General features: G+C 43.4%; 1 protein-coding gene across 2 annotated transcripts in view; it reads left to right on the top strand.

Annotated features, from left to right (window-relative positions):
• Positions 1–13345: 13345 nt before the first annotated feature.
• Positions 13346–15225, top strand: part of PTPRO (protein tyrosine phosphatase receptor type O) — a 141616-nt gene continuing 139736 nt past the window's right edge. The window contains exon 1 of one of the 2 annotated variants that reach the window (XM_068191941.1): positions 13346–13756. In XM_068191941.1, coding sequence (XP_068048042.1) covers positions 13541–13756 — 216 coding nt within the window. In that variant the 5' untranslated portion in view covers positions 13346–13540. The remainder of the gene's footprint in view (positions 13757–15225) is intronic. The other variant, XM_068191942.1, reaches the window with a different exon arrangement.

The raw sequence follows: 15225 nt of genomic DNA, 5'->3' as shown, positions 1-15225 counted from the left end.
TCTATGGACCCGCAACCTGATTCCTGTGGGGGAACATTTGCAGCCCTAAAGCCTTCCAGACTGGGGAAGGGCTCAGAGAGAGCCTGGGCATGTCCTGGTGAGCTGGAGGCTGGTACAGAGACACCCAAAATAGCAGAGCTCCCAGCCAGTGGGAATTTCCACAGCCGGAATCGGGTTTTCCAGCACGGCTCTGAATGCAGCCCGGAGCTGATACATTCATTTTTGGTGGCTATGGTGCTCAGGTTAATAACCCTGCCCCAGGATGGTTTTTGGCTGTGGTCCTTCAGATACACATGGGGACAGAGTAATAAATAAACCAGAACTGTCATGGATTTTCTGATGGGTGACACTGGACCAATTCCATTTTCTAATAACAACAGAACTCACTGGTTTTGAAAATGAGATGCTGAGAATGGAAAATTGCTACTTTCAGAATACCATGGAGGCCAACTATTACAATCTTTGTGTGAAATAAATATTGGATGCCCAAAAATAAGTCATGTTGAACTCAGAAATGTTAGAAGACTTTGGCTTTTTTGTCCTTAGAATGTGCTTTTCCAGAGCATCAGATGGGAAAGCTATGGTATATGTTTTAAAATATATTTTCTCATTCTCAAATATTTAAGTATTTTTTTCCATTCCCTCTAGAAATTTATTGAGAATACTGAGCTTAAATGCCAAGGCTGTCAAGAAAGTTGCTGTGTGGTCAGAAGTGCCAGGGAGAGAGCCTTGTCTGGCAACAGGAACTTAATTTTCTGAAAGTCTGTGTGTGAAGGAGTTTCAGAACAGCCTAGTTAATTTTTTTTTAATTTTTTTTACATTTTTTTTTATTTCTGTAACTTACTGTTTGTGAGACCCAGAGCCACAAGCAAATAAAACTGTCAATTTCCTAAGACAAAACCCCCAAAAGGCAGGAGAGGGATAAAAATGTTTTTACTTGGTAGTAGTATTTGTTGGATTGCTTACTGCTTCAGACCGAGGCTTGCTTCCAAACAAAACATGAATTTAACATGACAAATGAAAACAAGATTTAAATAATAAAAAAAAAATTAACAACTTGAGGGTTTTTTTTTCAGGTAATTGCATGAATTTACTACAAATTTTTGAATCACATTACCCGATATTTTCCTCTGCCAAAATGTTTTAAGTGACTCTACTGCGACCTTTCCGAGTCACTTCAGCTTCTGCTGCCTCCTGCTGTGTGCTCACAGAAGCAGCACAACCTGATCTTGCAGGTAAAAAGAGGGACACGGAGAGCTCATGTGTGGTAAAACTGGCATGCCTTGCCTGCTCTTCTGAGCACCTTTCACTCAACTCGGCTTCTGTGAAAGCCTCTCCAGAGAAGGATGAAAATCCGATAATAATCGCCTCATACAGAACAAGCCCACCCCGCTCACCCTCCCTTACGACCGGGCTTTAGACTCGGTTCAGTGCAAAGATCTGATCTCTGCTTTAAGGCACGTTTTCCATCTTGCCTCTTTAAAGCTTCCCTTCGACTTCCCCAGTCAGCTAATTACAATTAAAAGTCACGGAGAGGGTCACTCTCAGCACTTGCTAACTACAGCTGGTCCATTGCAGCAGGGGAGGCGAGGAGCATCTCATCCCACTGATGCAGGAAAGAGCTTTGGAAGAGCTACAGCATGCTGTACAGACAAGAACCTGCCTGGGATGGTGCTTTAGCACCTGTGCTCCAAACGGATGAGCTGTGCAATGTGCTTTTCTGTGCATCACCTGGATTTGTTACCTGGGTTACAGCTGTCTTGAGACACCACTTCCAAACAAGAAGCTTTTGCTGGATGCAGTGGGGATTTCTGGGTGCTACTAGATTTCTGGGAAGCAGAAAGAAGCAGTAAGGGCCTGTCCTGCTGGGGACAGTCCCTGAATGAACTGTGATGCACCTTCAGCTTCCACAGTTTGATTTCCAAAATCAAGCTGCCTCTGGCTTCCTGCATTTGCTGCTGATTACAGGAACCAGGGCTTTTCACTTTCCCCCAAGCTGCTCAATGTTAAACTGCATTTAGGTTTGGTTATTGGTTCGGTTTTTTTTTTCTTTTTTTTTTTTTTTTTTCTTTTTTTTTTCTTTTTGAAGCATGGAAAAGCATAGCTGTTTTCTGGGAAGGGCTGAGGAAGGATCTCCTCATCCTCACTGTTTGAAATCTCATGAGGTCCCTTTCTATAGCCTTGCTTTCTGTTTTCTCTCCTACAGAAAGCACTACATTATGATAACATTAAGACTGGGTGCTGAGGCAGGCTGAAATCAGGAATCACTGAATTTAATGCTGTGTACACTGATGTAATGCTGCTTCTCAGGATTTTTTGGGGTTTTTCCCTATATCATAGCTGGAGCTATTTCTTTGCCAGAAATCTTTCTCTTTTTAACATTATCTTCCATAAAGTTTAAAACCAGATTTTACAGCAATAGAAAACTGCTTACCTGTTCACTAGAGAATTGAAAATCTTATGCTTTGCATGGCCACAGCGTGGCAATGTTTCAGAGAGTTCTGTTGAAGTCTGCTGACAGTATTGGTGAACCCCAGCACTGGGCTGATGGTGGAGCATTTCCCTGTAACCCTCTCTGTACTCTGCATAATAATTGAGTGTGGCAGTGACAAGCTCCAGTGTAAAAGAGGGAGCAAGAATGCACTGAGATGCTGTGGTAGAGAATTGCAGTGACTGGGGTGAGGATAGGGTACAGGGATTTAATATGTTTTTTTTTTAATTCTCATTTTTAATTTGTGTGAGAGAGACCAGCATGTTCTCTTCCTGATATTTTCCCTACTACGTCCTACTCAATTAATTTATTTTTCTGTGGGGAAAATCAAAACTGATTTTTTTGAAACTAAACAGTTGGCAGAGTTGCATACTTGCCTGTTTCTTACATAATTGTACCCAAACATTCTGTAATGTGAAAATAACGTATCATTAAGGTTCTGAATTGCAATTAGACTGTTTACCACCTTCCACATTATTGTTCTTTTTGATAAAGTGAAGTATGCCATGTTCACACAGACACTGTTTTAACCTCTCAATGCACTGACACTTGTGCCTATTGGAAGCTTTACTCCAGTAAATGCCTGTGAAGGGGTAAATGTCAATCTAATTTCTCAAATTAGCCATATTTTACAAGGACCAGAGATAGGATGCTGCCCAAACCCTGGATCCAGCTAGCCTCAAGCTCAGTCAGAGTCTTGTAGCTGAGGCAGCTATCTCTATATTTTCTCAGTGTTCATATTTCCTTACAGAATTATTCGCATTTAAATAGTTGGATGGGGAAAAAATCAATTTGTTGGGTTTTGTTTAATCCTTGGAGTTGTCTTGAGATTATGCCCTGTAATTGTGTAAAGTCAAAGGTAGCTTTTCTCTTTTCCTTCTTCTTTTGACTAGTCTTGAGGTGGAGCCTGAGGGCTCTGCAAACGCACCTGCTCTTTCCAGACTGCATCAGGTCTGGAAAACCTTGTTTTCTGTGCTGTGGAAGATTTTGCTCAATGTTTAGCTTTATTTGCACCCACAAACAAGGTCCAGGGGGACCTTAGGGCTGCTGCTGCTGTGAGGAGAATTTTACTGTCAGTGTCAATTTGTGTGGCCCTGGGTGAATGTGTTGCCCATCAATACCCTGGTGTGTGTGAGCTCCTTCTCTATCAAGTACCTCTAATGTCTCTCCTTGCCCCATCCCTCTCATTTCAGAGGAGCATGTCTGAGTGTCCCTCTCAGCACATGGAATAACCTGAGCACTAGGAATTAATAATCATGTCCCACCAATGCAGTGATGCTCTTTTTGAACCTCACCGAGTTTTGCCCAGGCCTGCTTTAACAGCAGTTAGTTCCCAGTGGCATTCCTGTTCCTGAGGGGATCTTAAACTCATTGAAGGGTTTTCCTTACTCACTGGAAGATATGAAGCAATAAAGTTATCTTTGATACCAATTTAATTAATTCTGCTGCAAGACACTAATGTATTCAGAAGGCTACCACTGATATTACATGCACTCTGTATTGCTCATAGCCAGTCTTATTTAGTGTGCTGCACTTGTATTGGTCTTTTACCATGGAAAGATTGAGTCAGACAATAATGCATGGATTTGGAAAAGCTTTATAGTTCATAAACATCATCACGTTCATATTTGACTTTGTCAGCAAAGGAAAATGAGCTCAAACAAGGTGCAATGATGCATTCCCTGCTCTGGGAGCCTCTAGTTCAGACCTTGACGCTGATAAACTGTTATCATTAATTATTTCCATTTAATGAGAAGGCTTACACTCTCAGCAAATGCGAGCTTTGATGTCAACATATTATACTGACCATCTTCCTGTATTAATTAGAATATGACTTGGTGGAGGCTTTCCTTATGGAAGACCAAAAGACAAATACAGTGAAGTTTGTTTATGTGCCTAACTAACTACACATATTGAGGCAGCTCATGTGTGCTTACCCTGAGTCAGAGAATGGTTTTCAGTGATAAAGCAGGAGAAATTGGGAAAGTGAACTTCTTGGCTCTATTCCTGCATTTTTCATTGAGTCAGGCAAGTCATTAGACACAGTTTGATTCCAGCTTACCTATCTGTTTAATGGAGATAATAAGACTTTTCTGTTAGGGAGAGGGATTTTAAGGCTTAATTAATTAATTTTGTGGAGCTCTTTGCTGCACTAAAATGAAAGTCAAAATATTGCTTGCTGTAGGTTAAATGGCATGGAAACAAAGTGTAATCTGATAGTGCTTTAATTTTATGCATTTTGACTTAAAATTATACTAACTTGATTATATTGATGCTAACATCAATGCCAGAGTTAATGACGAGCTTGTACTAAAAATGAGTGAAATAATAGTTTACAGGTTTGCATGTGAAGGCCTAAGAATAGCTGGTTACTGATCCTGTTCTTGTTTGATGATTTTTATTTTGCTTTTATAAGTGCAGAGAACATGCCAGAACAATAAAAAAATTGCAATGTGTTTTGACATTAACAGGCACTAGTAAGTGGTACTCAGTGCAGCTGAAAAAGAAAGTGATTAAGTAGGTCAGCTTTCTTAAAGAATAGGGAATAAAAATAAAGTTAAAACAGAAGTGTAAATGGCTAAAAAGCATTAAATCAATCGAAGACAGCAATATTTGTACAGGTGTGCCCAGGTAGTGACAAAAGGGGCGTTTTTAATGCAAAACAGTCTGGCAAAAGTTGAGATCTGTGTGCTGGGTTCCTACAGAACCGGGCATGGGAAGGAGGGGAAAAGCAAAAGGTGGTTGATGTCAACCTCAAATTGCTCTGTGCCACGTCAGGCTAGTGCAGCACCTGTCTCCTCTGGATTCTGGGGGCTGGAGTGCCCTGCTGCTAGACAGGGGCTCTGCTTGCTCCTCAGGCTCCCTGCCAGACTCTTGCTTGATCGTGTTCTTTGGATGAGGGCTTGCTCAGAGTAAGCATCACCTTAAATATCCACCTGTGTGTGTTCTGCGTGGATGAGGATCTTAGCAGGAAGTTTTCAGTTGACTCCCACTTCCATTACTCTATCCTTTCTTTAAAATGTATTTTCCAGCATTATTGATTCCATCTCAGTGATAAGAACATGGCTGTCTTGTGTCTCTTTGGTGTCTACTCTGCTCTGGAAGAAACAGATATTTTCAGCCTTTGTCCAGCAATGTTTATTCCTGTAATTGCAACAATGAACTTGTTCCTAGCAGAGTAACCAGCTTCACCTTTCTGATTACTGTCATGGTGACTACTTGAATCAATATTGCACCTTAAAATGATAAAATGCCTTGATTCAGGATGGATGGATCAGTGCTTTGAGGATGATTGACAGAAATCTTGCAGAAAGGTCTCTGAGACTTAGAATGCACTGAAAATTATCCTGAAAATCTGTGTTTTCATCTGGGTGTTGTCTGTCATTTTAGTTTCATCCTCTTTTCCACAGTAATTTCAGTTGACCTCAATATGTTGTGTTAGTTTTTTTCCTAACACAGTCTGATTTTTGTAATAAAGTGTGTTGCCATATATAACAGGATCCCATTTCTCATCTCTGTCAAGTGGAATTACTCTGATGGCAAGGCATTCAAATCCACCTTGGTATTACAATCGTAGTTGTTTCACTCAGTGATGGGACAGAAACTGAAGACTTGTTTCTTGTTTTTAGCAAGGGCTTTCATGGTCAGACATTTGCAACAATGCTACTTAAATTTGTGCCTTGGTAATCTGAGCCCAGACATGAACCTGTGCCTTTCTGCTAATTATTTGTGTGCTACTGGAATAACGGAGCCATCTTAATTTCAAGATGTCCGAGCTCAGAAAGCTTCTCAAGTTAGAAGCAGACCTGAGTAAAATTCCTGGGAGCAAGTATCTAAGGAGACTGGGAGGAGGGTGTATTGTGCTGGCTGCATCAGGATGGGTTGAAAATGGGTGTGAATTCCTGTCACAGACAGGTAGAGAAATTATAAAAGAGCGGCCTCATAAGATCAGGCCTGCTCTGCTAAATTAATAGCTGGCCTGTCGCTTCTTCTAAGTGCAGCTAAGTACTTTGCAAGTTCCCATGAAAAAAGGATCTTGGTATGAGAATTTTGTTAACACAACAACCGATTCTTGGAGAGAAAAACAACTAGCACCTGCATAAGCATTAAATCTGTTCCATGAGAATCGGTGAAGAAAACAAGTAAACAATTCAAGAACAGAGAGATTTGGTGGACAAGTAAAATATTTCTTACTAACCAACAGAGTAATTGGCAAGAAAGCTATTAACCAATTAAAGTTGCACACAAGGCCTGTAAAAACTGTGTAAAACGAATTGTGTGAACAAAGAACTGTCTTTTCCTGCATAAAGAAAAGGAGTTAGGTGACTGATTTCAACAAGTCCCAAAGCTGAAGTATTCTTCAGATGTATGTGAATTATTTTCAGTGTTGCCCCGGGAATTGCAGGGACCGAGTTCTGAAGCCTTTTACCCTGAATAAAGGGTGTTGTCTCCTATAAACTGATCCACTGGCTCGAGGGGACATTTGTTACAGGAACGTGATGCTCTAAGAGAGCAAGCCATTGTTGGGGAGCAGTCACAGCACTTCCCACATTGCGAAGGGTGAGCTCCATTCTCGCTTCCTTTGCTGGATAGAAATGTAAGGTACATCAAACCTCATGGACATCACCCTTCGTTAGCTGCTTCTGGACACACCCACACTTTGGGAGAAGGTACCTGGGTGCCTTCAGTTTTGGTGGTTTTTTAGCCCTCTGCACGTATTTGGGTCATGCCAGCCAGCAGCCTGAGCAAAGCTCCACATTTAATTATTGCAGCTGAAGCCATTATGCTTGGAAACACATTACCTCTCTCAAAGTCCCCATAATGTCATTCTGATGTTTTCTACGCTATTGATCCACCTCCTGCTTTGTGCAGCTTTCCTGAGCTGACAGAGAATGCCAGAGCTGTCTTGTCCAAAAGCACTGGGCCACTCCAGCCGTTTCCAAGGCGCTGGGCAGGCGTTTGAACAGCTCTGTGGATGCTTGTTTGATGTGTTCCAGGCTTTCACCCCGAGCTAATGCTCGGGGGTGCTCGGGGGGGGGGTGCTCGGGGGTTCTACTCTGTGATATGGAAATGCCAAGGTAATTTCATGCTTTGTAAAGCTCTATGAATATTTTTAATTATGACAAAAACGCCGTGGAAATGAAGATTGTTCTGGGTTTCATTGTTGCATGTAGTTTTGTGTGGCTCTAATTTCATAGCAATTTAGTTCATTTGGCACTTTGAGATTTGTGGGTTGTCTGGAAGCAGAAGAAAGTGAACCCCATATTTGTCATGGGTTTGATAACCTTGGCTAAGCTAATGTGGGCACTCTTTTGCACACTGCTAGCAGTGATGGATTTTATTTTTTTTTTTTTTTTGCCACCCCCACCTTGGAGACTGATAGTCTCGAGGCTCTGAAGTGCCTCTGAAGTACAATATTTCCCCACATTCTTTCAGTAGAATTCAATGCCAGCCTGTAAGGACCACGAGGGTCAGGGCAGAAGACAACATGTTAGTTAGCCTTTGTCAGCTCCAGCTTTGGGTTCTCTTCAGAACCAATGGGTGTTTTCCCTTGTAAAACCCTTTCTGCCTTGTAGTAAACTTGGGGCATCAGATGGTTTCCTTTGGGACACAGGAACGGGAGAGATCAGCTCAGGGCTCAGCCTTTGCTAACTCCCCCTGACAGCACAGCTACCTGGCTGCCTTGCTCAGCTCTGCTGGCTTTCTTCTCACTTAAGGGCTCGTTCAAGGTATCAGGCTAGGCAGAGCAAACCACTGTCCTGGCATATTTTCACACCCACCTCTTCCTCTTTGGGCTATGAAGGCTCAATCCTGGAGGTGGAAGTCGTGTTAGAAGACACAGTTGGCTGCCCAATCATATTAGATTGCTTTCCAAAAAAACAAGGCATCCTATGTCTGCTGAAGTAAAACATGCAAATCCTATTAGTGTGAGAGTGTGTTAGCTCATAATTGATGTATTTGACATATTAGTGTGCTAATTTATGTAAACTGGGCAGACTGTGAATGAGGATCATGAAAAAGGAAAGTGGGCTATTTCTAATTAACATTGTGCAAATAGCTGTGTAGTGGGTCTAAAAATGGAGGGGGAATTTTATGGAGATGTTCTAACACTTAAGTTTCAAAAAAAGATCTTTTTTTCCCTACCTAATCTTGGCTATCTTTCAAGTACTCTGGAACGAGCCCACATATAATGTACAGGAAGGCAGAAATGAAAAAAATAAAAGCATGCATCATTCTGTTCTTTGTGTTTAACAGTCTCTTTGACCCCTGAGATTTTGCAATGCTAAAGATTGAAGTTAAATAACAAACATTTTTGCCTTAGCTGGTAAATCTACAGATTTTCTTGCTATTTCCATATAATAGGTAAAATTCTCTTAAATCCTGCCAACCCACTTTCCTTGGTGATTAGAATACCTGACTGTGCCAATAATACATTTGCTGAATCTTCTCTTTTCTCTCTCTCCTTTGAACAAAATCCACCCCCTAGGAAGCAAACTGTTAGTGAACGAAACGGGATTTTTCTGAATGCATTTATGATTTCAAGCGATTTTCCCCATTCTCACATAGCTGCAGGCCCCCTTTCCACACGGAGTTGCTTCTGAAATTGTTTACTCTGAATGCCCAGTAATTGGCACAATTAATCAAACGGTGTGACTGATTGCTTTAGTCAGGTCTTGTTGCCTGATTGATCAGCTGGGGCTTTCTGATCCTGTAAAAATATATCTGAAGTGAAAAGGCTGCTTAGTGGTGCCATTTGGGAAACGGCAGTGAAAAGGCACAGGTTTAAGGCGTGCATATTATATTGGGATGTAGTACCCCCATGCCCTGGAGAGGGAGAAAAAAAAATTCAGCACAGATGCCAGGGAAGAAAAGGATGTTATCTGTGCAAAATTTCAGCTCCTAATGCAAATTTCTGGGGAGAGAAATGTTTCCTGTAACTATGACTCAGATTTCTGTGACTCAATAGAACCTGTGAGGGTCAGAGGAAATCAGTATATTTCAGAGGTGAAAGGTGCTAAAAGTCTGTGACTGACTGGATGGAGCCCTTTTTATTTATTTATTTATTTATTTATTAATAAAAAGCCTGGATGGTTCTGCATTGTACAGTGGAATTACTGAGAATTACCCCCCCAGAAAGACTTACCCATCTTAAGCAGAAATAAAATAACTTTTTTTTTTTTTCACTTTTTTCAACTTATATGGCTTTAGAAGTTGCTGAAGACAGTGAGAAATTCCCAACCTGCCTCTTTCCCCAGCCTTTGGCCTGCTTAGATCATAGACAAAAATGGAGAAGCAAGTGGAAGGAAACACTGAGGATGCAATACAAAATAAGAAGAGTTAGAAATTGCAGTGGTTTGTTTTTATTTTTATCAACCATATCTGCTGAGACTGGAGAGAGAACTGTAAGAGTAAAAGGGACATTTTGATAACAGGCAGGGCTGGTCAAATAGTTAATAGCTCGCTAGAAAGGTAAATATATGAATATTTTTTATCTAGAATTATGTTCACAGAACTCAATCTGTTTCTCAGGCATCCTGTAGCATCCAGATACCCTGGGACAGATAAATGAAAGTGGCATACACTGTTTAAATGTTAAATAATCTCATCAACCTTGTGGGTATGTTTATTCCTTCCCTTCTGGAAAAAAAACAAAACAAAACAAAACAAAAAAAAACCCACAAAAACCAACTCAATGCCTCTCCATACCCCATTTCAGTGCTAAAGGAATGAAACATCAGACAAAAATCGTTCATATGCTTATTTATGAGGAAAAGATTCAATGTCAAAGACAGATTTCTGACTGCTTTAGGAAGGGAAATGACCTTTTGCAGAATAGTTCACTGCTTCTACTGCACTGAAAGACTAATAAGTGTCTGGAAGTTGATCAGGTTGCACATCTGAAGTGTGTCAATCATTCTTGTTGTGAAAAGAGATTTTAAAAGAAACCTGACAGCTTGTTTGTTAGGGGGGCACACTTTTAGAAGTCACAGGGCCCATACTTATCAAACTGAAATCTAAGATAAATTTGCACTTGAACACGTAAGTGCCAACCCATGTACATTATTCTAGCCACCCTTTGCACTTGTTTTTGTTATTGTTTTATCCACTGCTGTCATTGAAATGAAAGGACTTTAGGTGAGAATACATTTAAGAAGGATCTGCGCTTTATTTTCGTAAGAGCGTTTGTCACTGAAAAATAACTTCGCTTCAAAAACTTCATGGACCAGGATGACTTTTACTTAGAGTGGGTTTTTTTATAAACCTCCTTTCATGTCTTGCTTATACAGACTTGCTGAGGCCTGTAAACCTTCATATAAATCCGGGTTTATACTGCAGCTAGGAGTAAAGGCTAATTTACAGCTCTTTTTTTCCTTAGGCTAGGCAAAGTTGGTAGATCTGACAGAATGTTGCTTTGGGGTTTTCAGGGATAAGGGAAGAATTTACCATAAACCTTAAATCAAGCCCATGTAAGCTACCAGCAGGAACATTCACACAAACATTTGAAACCATGAAACATTTGATTCCTATTTTTCTCTGATAATCTAAGGTGGTATATGGTAATTAACGCTGGTTTATTTAGGATGATACATTAATTAAATAGCTGCTTAAAGCAAACACCAGTGTTTTAATTAATCAGGCCATTAAATAAAGGTAAAGCTCTAGCACTGTAGCTAATACAGCCTTCAAGGGGGTGATGAGCTACCTGAGAAGTTTTTGAAACTGTGTGTTTGGTGTGGAGTCCTCCTCTCAAAATGCAAGAGGATTTTCTTTAAACCATTTTTGTCTTCTAGGGCTGTGTCTTGTAATGCCTTGAAATACTTTATCATGTTCCTGCATACTGCACATCAGAATAAATAATAAATAATTATCATCACCATGCATTTTCCTCAGCTTCAACAGCCAGATCAGAACACTTTATTATCTTGGTACTTTATTGAAGATTTCATTGCAGAAGTGTTTCTCACTTCTTTCAGCTATTTTTCACTCTCTTTGATTCCAATAGTGTTGTCCTGAGGCTAAAATGCTACTATAATTTTCTACTTTTTTTTTCCTTTTAAATATCTTTGATCTTTAGCCTTGCTTATGCCATCATCATTTTAATGTCTAAATGTTTGTAAATAAGGGGAATACTGGAGAAGAAAGAAGCATAAAATACAGTCCTAAGGACAAAAATAATTTGAGTTCAATTTACTTAATAAACAAGAGGTTCCCAGCCTAAAGTTCCACCTACAGCTTTCAAATACTGGCAAATTTCTAGTTTCCTAAAGAAATTCACATCTTTGTCTTTCAGACAAAGACAACTTCTCTTCATCCTAAACCTGAACACTGAAGGAAATTTAGCTATGGTTAACCCCTTGCCTACCAGTTTCAGATAATGCTTCAAACACTAGCAGAGTAGTGAGTGCCCAAGAGAAGTCTGTGTCCTTCACTGGTAGCATTGAATACATCTCTAATGTCGCCAGCTTCTTATAAATGAACATGTGGATAGCATTTGCCTTTTGGATTTCTAAATTTAGGCTTTGTGCCAATTTCTACACAGGGCCTGTATTTCTCCTTCGCTTTCTGGATTAATCCCCATCCAGTGTGGCAAATCTTTGCTCAAGGGCCCATTTCAGTACAAAATAAGCACATCCTTCTCTGGCTTTGGCCACTTTGAAATCAAACTTCTGTTGGCAGAGTGTCCAAATTATAAGAAAATCAAAAATATGCCATGTATAAGCTGGGCAGGGCTCTGAAACACAGATTCATTATTGTCCAATTTAGCAGTGCTGTTAGAAAATAGCTTTGCAATTGTTTGGTTTAAAGGACATTCCCACGAGACTGTGGTAGAATTCATCTTGCCTAAACGATTTAGAAAATCTGAAAACCATCCCAGAATCTACTTTTAGCCACTACTTTATTTTTTGAAGGAAAAGTGAGGTGGTGGCCCATTACTCTAAATAATGGCACTACACCTAGACCCAAAGTTGCTCTGAAGTTTAGCACCCCAGACACAGCTGTTTATTACACTGGCAACCCTGTTTTGTTTTTGTTATAGCTCTGGTGGTGCTACCAAAGATACATCCTAATTTATACTGGTGTGAGTGAGAGTGTGGTCTGTGACAAAAGAGATTGAGGTAGCTTCTCATTTTGGAAAGACTGTTTTCATCGTGGTGGTGGAACGGGGAAGGTCTTTAAGTACTTTGGGATTTTGTTTTGGTTCTTCAAAGTGTTTGTTTTTGTTTTTGTTGTTTTGGTTTTTTTCTGAGCACATCATCTTAAGCAAGACTCTTGCTAAGGTGTTTGGAGATGGCCTTGATTAACCTGCAGGGTCTCTGGGTGGGATGTGGGGGGAAGACGTAGCAGGGGAGGTGACCTGGCTTCTCTCAGTGTACCCCCCTCGCATCCCTGGGCCCGAGTATCTTGCGGGACAGAATGAGGTCTCCGTCCCTCGCAGGTTCAGCCCTGTACCTTGAACATTTGAAGAGCTGTGCACACGAGCACAGCCACAGGGACTTTCTGCCGTGTGTCAGCTGCCGGGACCTGGGTACCAGCTCCTGCTCCCGCAGCTGTGGCTCCAGCAGCCGCCTCCCAGGGCCGGCCCGGCCGCTCCTTCCCCTGCCCCCCCGACACCCGCGGATGCTGGCGGCATTTCTGTCCCCCGATCGCGGCGGCCAGGGACACGGACGCTGCGGAGGGGCTGGTGCTGGGCGGCGGTGAGGACGCCTTTTGGCCCGCCGCCTTGCGCTCCTGCCCGCGGGGAGCGGCTGCGGGGGGAGAGGGGGGCCGGGGCAGGGCGGAGCGGGGCCGAGGGCGGCTCCCGGCTCCGGCTCCATCTCCCACCGCCCGGCGCTCGCCTGCCGCCGGGGGCTGCTGCCGCCCCCGCCCAGGAGCCGGCGCGATCGCCCAAACTCCTGGGAGGGGAGACACCATCCGCCGTCGCCTCCTCCTCCTCCTCCTCCTCCTTCTCCTCCCGTCCCCTCCCCGCCGCAAACCCCAAATAAAAGGGGCGGGGGGCGGCAGGATGCGCCGCTCGGAGGGGAGGTCGGCGCCGCCGCCGGCCGCCTGATGCTGCCGCAATTCGCCATTGCCGGGCACGGCTCGGAGCCGAGCGGAGGCAGGCGGGGGGCAGAGCCGGGGGTCCCGGGGGCAGAGGAGCAGCAGCCCCCCCTGCCCGGCCGCCCCCGCAGGCCGCGCCCGCCCTCCTCCCCGATGCCCGACCGCCGCCGGCGGGGGGCCCCGGGGGCCCGCTCCTGTCTCCTCTGGCTCTTTGTGTTGCTGAAGGTAAGCGCCGGGGAAGGGGAGGGCTGCGAGCCCCGAGCATCCTCCGCGCCGCCTTTGTGTGCCGCGCCGTGCCCGCTCCGTGCCGCCGCGGGGAGCGGCCCCGCCGCCGTGCCCCGGGGCGAGGCGCGCTGCCTGCGCCTCCCGCATCCCCCGGGGCGGCGGCGCCGAGCCCCGTCCTGTGCCGGCCGCGGGCTGCCGGCAGGGCGGGAGCGCTCCGGCAGCGCTGCGCTGTCCTTCAGCACCGCCCGGCGCCGGCCGGCCCGCCGGGCGCTCGCAGCTGCAGCCCGGCGCGCTCCGCCTGCGGGGATGCCGCTGACAAAGGGGCGCCCGCCGGCTGCTGCTGGGCTCGGCGTGGCACAGCTGAGCCGCTCTGTTCTGGTCGGCGCCGTGCTGCGCTTCACCCTCAGCCGATCTTCCCGGCGGATTCATTTTTCAAAGTTCCGCCTCGTGCCGCAAGCTTGGTTTCACATGGCGTTTTTCATCTCTACGCTTTAGCTCGTTTCGTGGTTTCTTAAGCGTATTTAATATGCTTCGTGTAACTTCTGAAAGAAAATGTATGTACTGCCCAGGTGAATACTGCTGGCTGCAAATGACATTGCCCTAAAGAACAGAGCTCAAGGCTGCGAAAAACTTTGTTGTATATTTGTCAGTCACTGTTAAGCAGAGCTCTGCAGCTAAGGACCTGACCTTTCAGAGCCTTATAAATGTAAATGTTCTATGGAAATCATCAGGACTCCCTGTGTGAATAAGAGTTTGCAGGATCATGTCCTGGAACAGCAGTGGTGTCGCTTCTAAAATTGACATTGCATTGACAGAACTATTTAAAGGGAAGCTTTCACAGCATCTGTTCACATATAGTAGTCAACTGTCAGCTGTCTCATTGTCATAACTGCTGAAACATACATTTATGCAAGATAAAATGCTAATAGACAGACAAAATGTTGTTCCACGAAATGTGGTTGTTTAAAAAAAAAAAAAAAAAAAAGGCAGCAAGTCTTTGGATGCCATGGCCCAGTAGAAAGATGAAGTTCCTAGTTTTTTCATAAACATAGAAGTGCACACAGTTTTAAGTAGCTGTTTTATCCCACAATCACAGAATGTACATTATTCTATGTCTTGGCTTTAAAAAAAAAAAAAAAAAGCTAAGGTGTTTATGTGCTGTATTTTGGTTTTATTTTTTTTTTTAAGTGGCATTGTTGTGGTAAAGCAAGACAGAAAATAGGTAGCTTAAATCTGTATTAAATGAATAGTAAATCTGGATAAGGCATGAAGGTAGCCAAGGGCCCAGCTTTTAATTTTGTAGGAAAATAACCACCACTCCTCAGCTGAGTAAACCTGGGCATGGGAGGACAAAGAAAGCTGATGAGCATTAGCAGAATTTAGTAGAGTAAGAGAAGCTAAAGCTGCAGCTTCAGATAGAGGTGCATCAGTATCTCCCTGCATGGCTGGATTATGACTTTGGTTGGACA

Source organism: Anomalospiza imberbis, chromosome 5 (assembly GCF_031753505.1).
Source record: "Anomalospiza imberbis isolate Cuckoo-Finch-1a 21T00152 chromosome 5, ASM3175350v1, whole genome shotgun sequence".
In the NCBI taxonomy this organism is placed as follows: domain Eukaryota; kingdom Metazoa; phylum Chordata; class Aves; order Passeriformes; family Viduidae; genus Anomalospiza; species Anomalospiza imberbis.
Note: the sequence above shows the minus strand (reverse complement) of the source record. Positions and strands in the feature narration are given on the sequence as shown.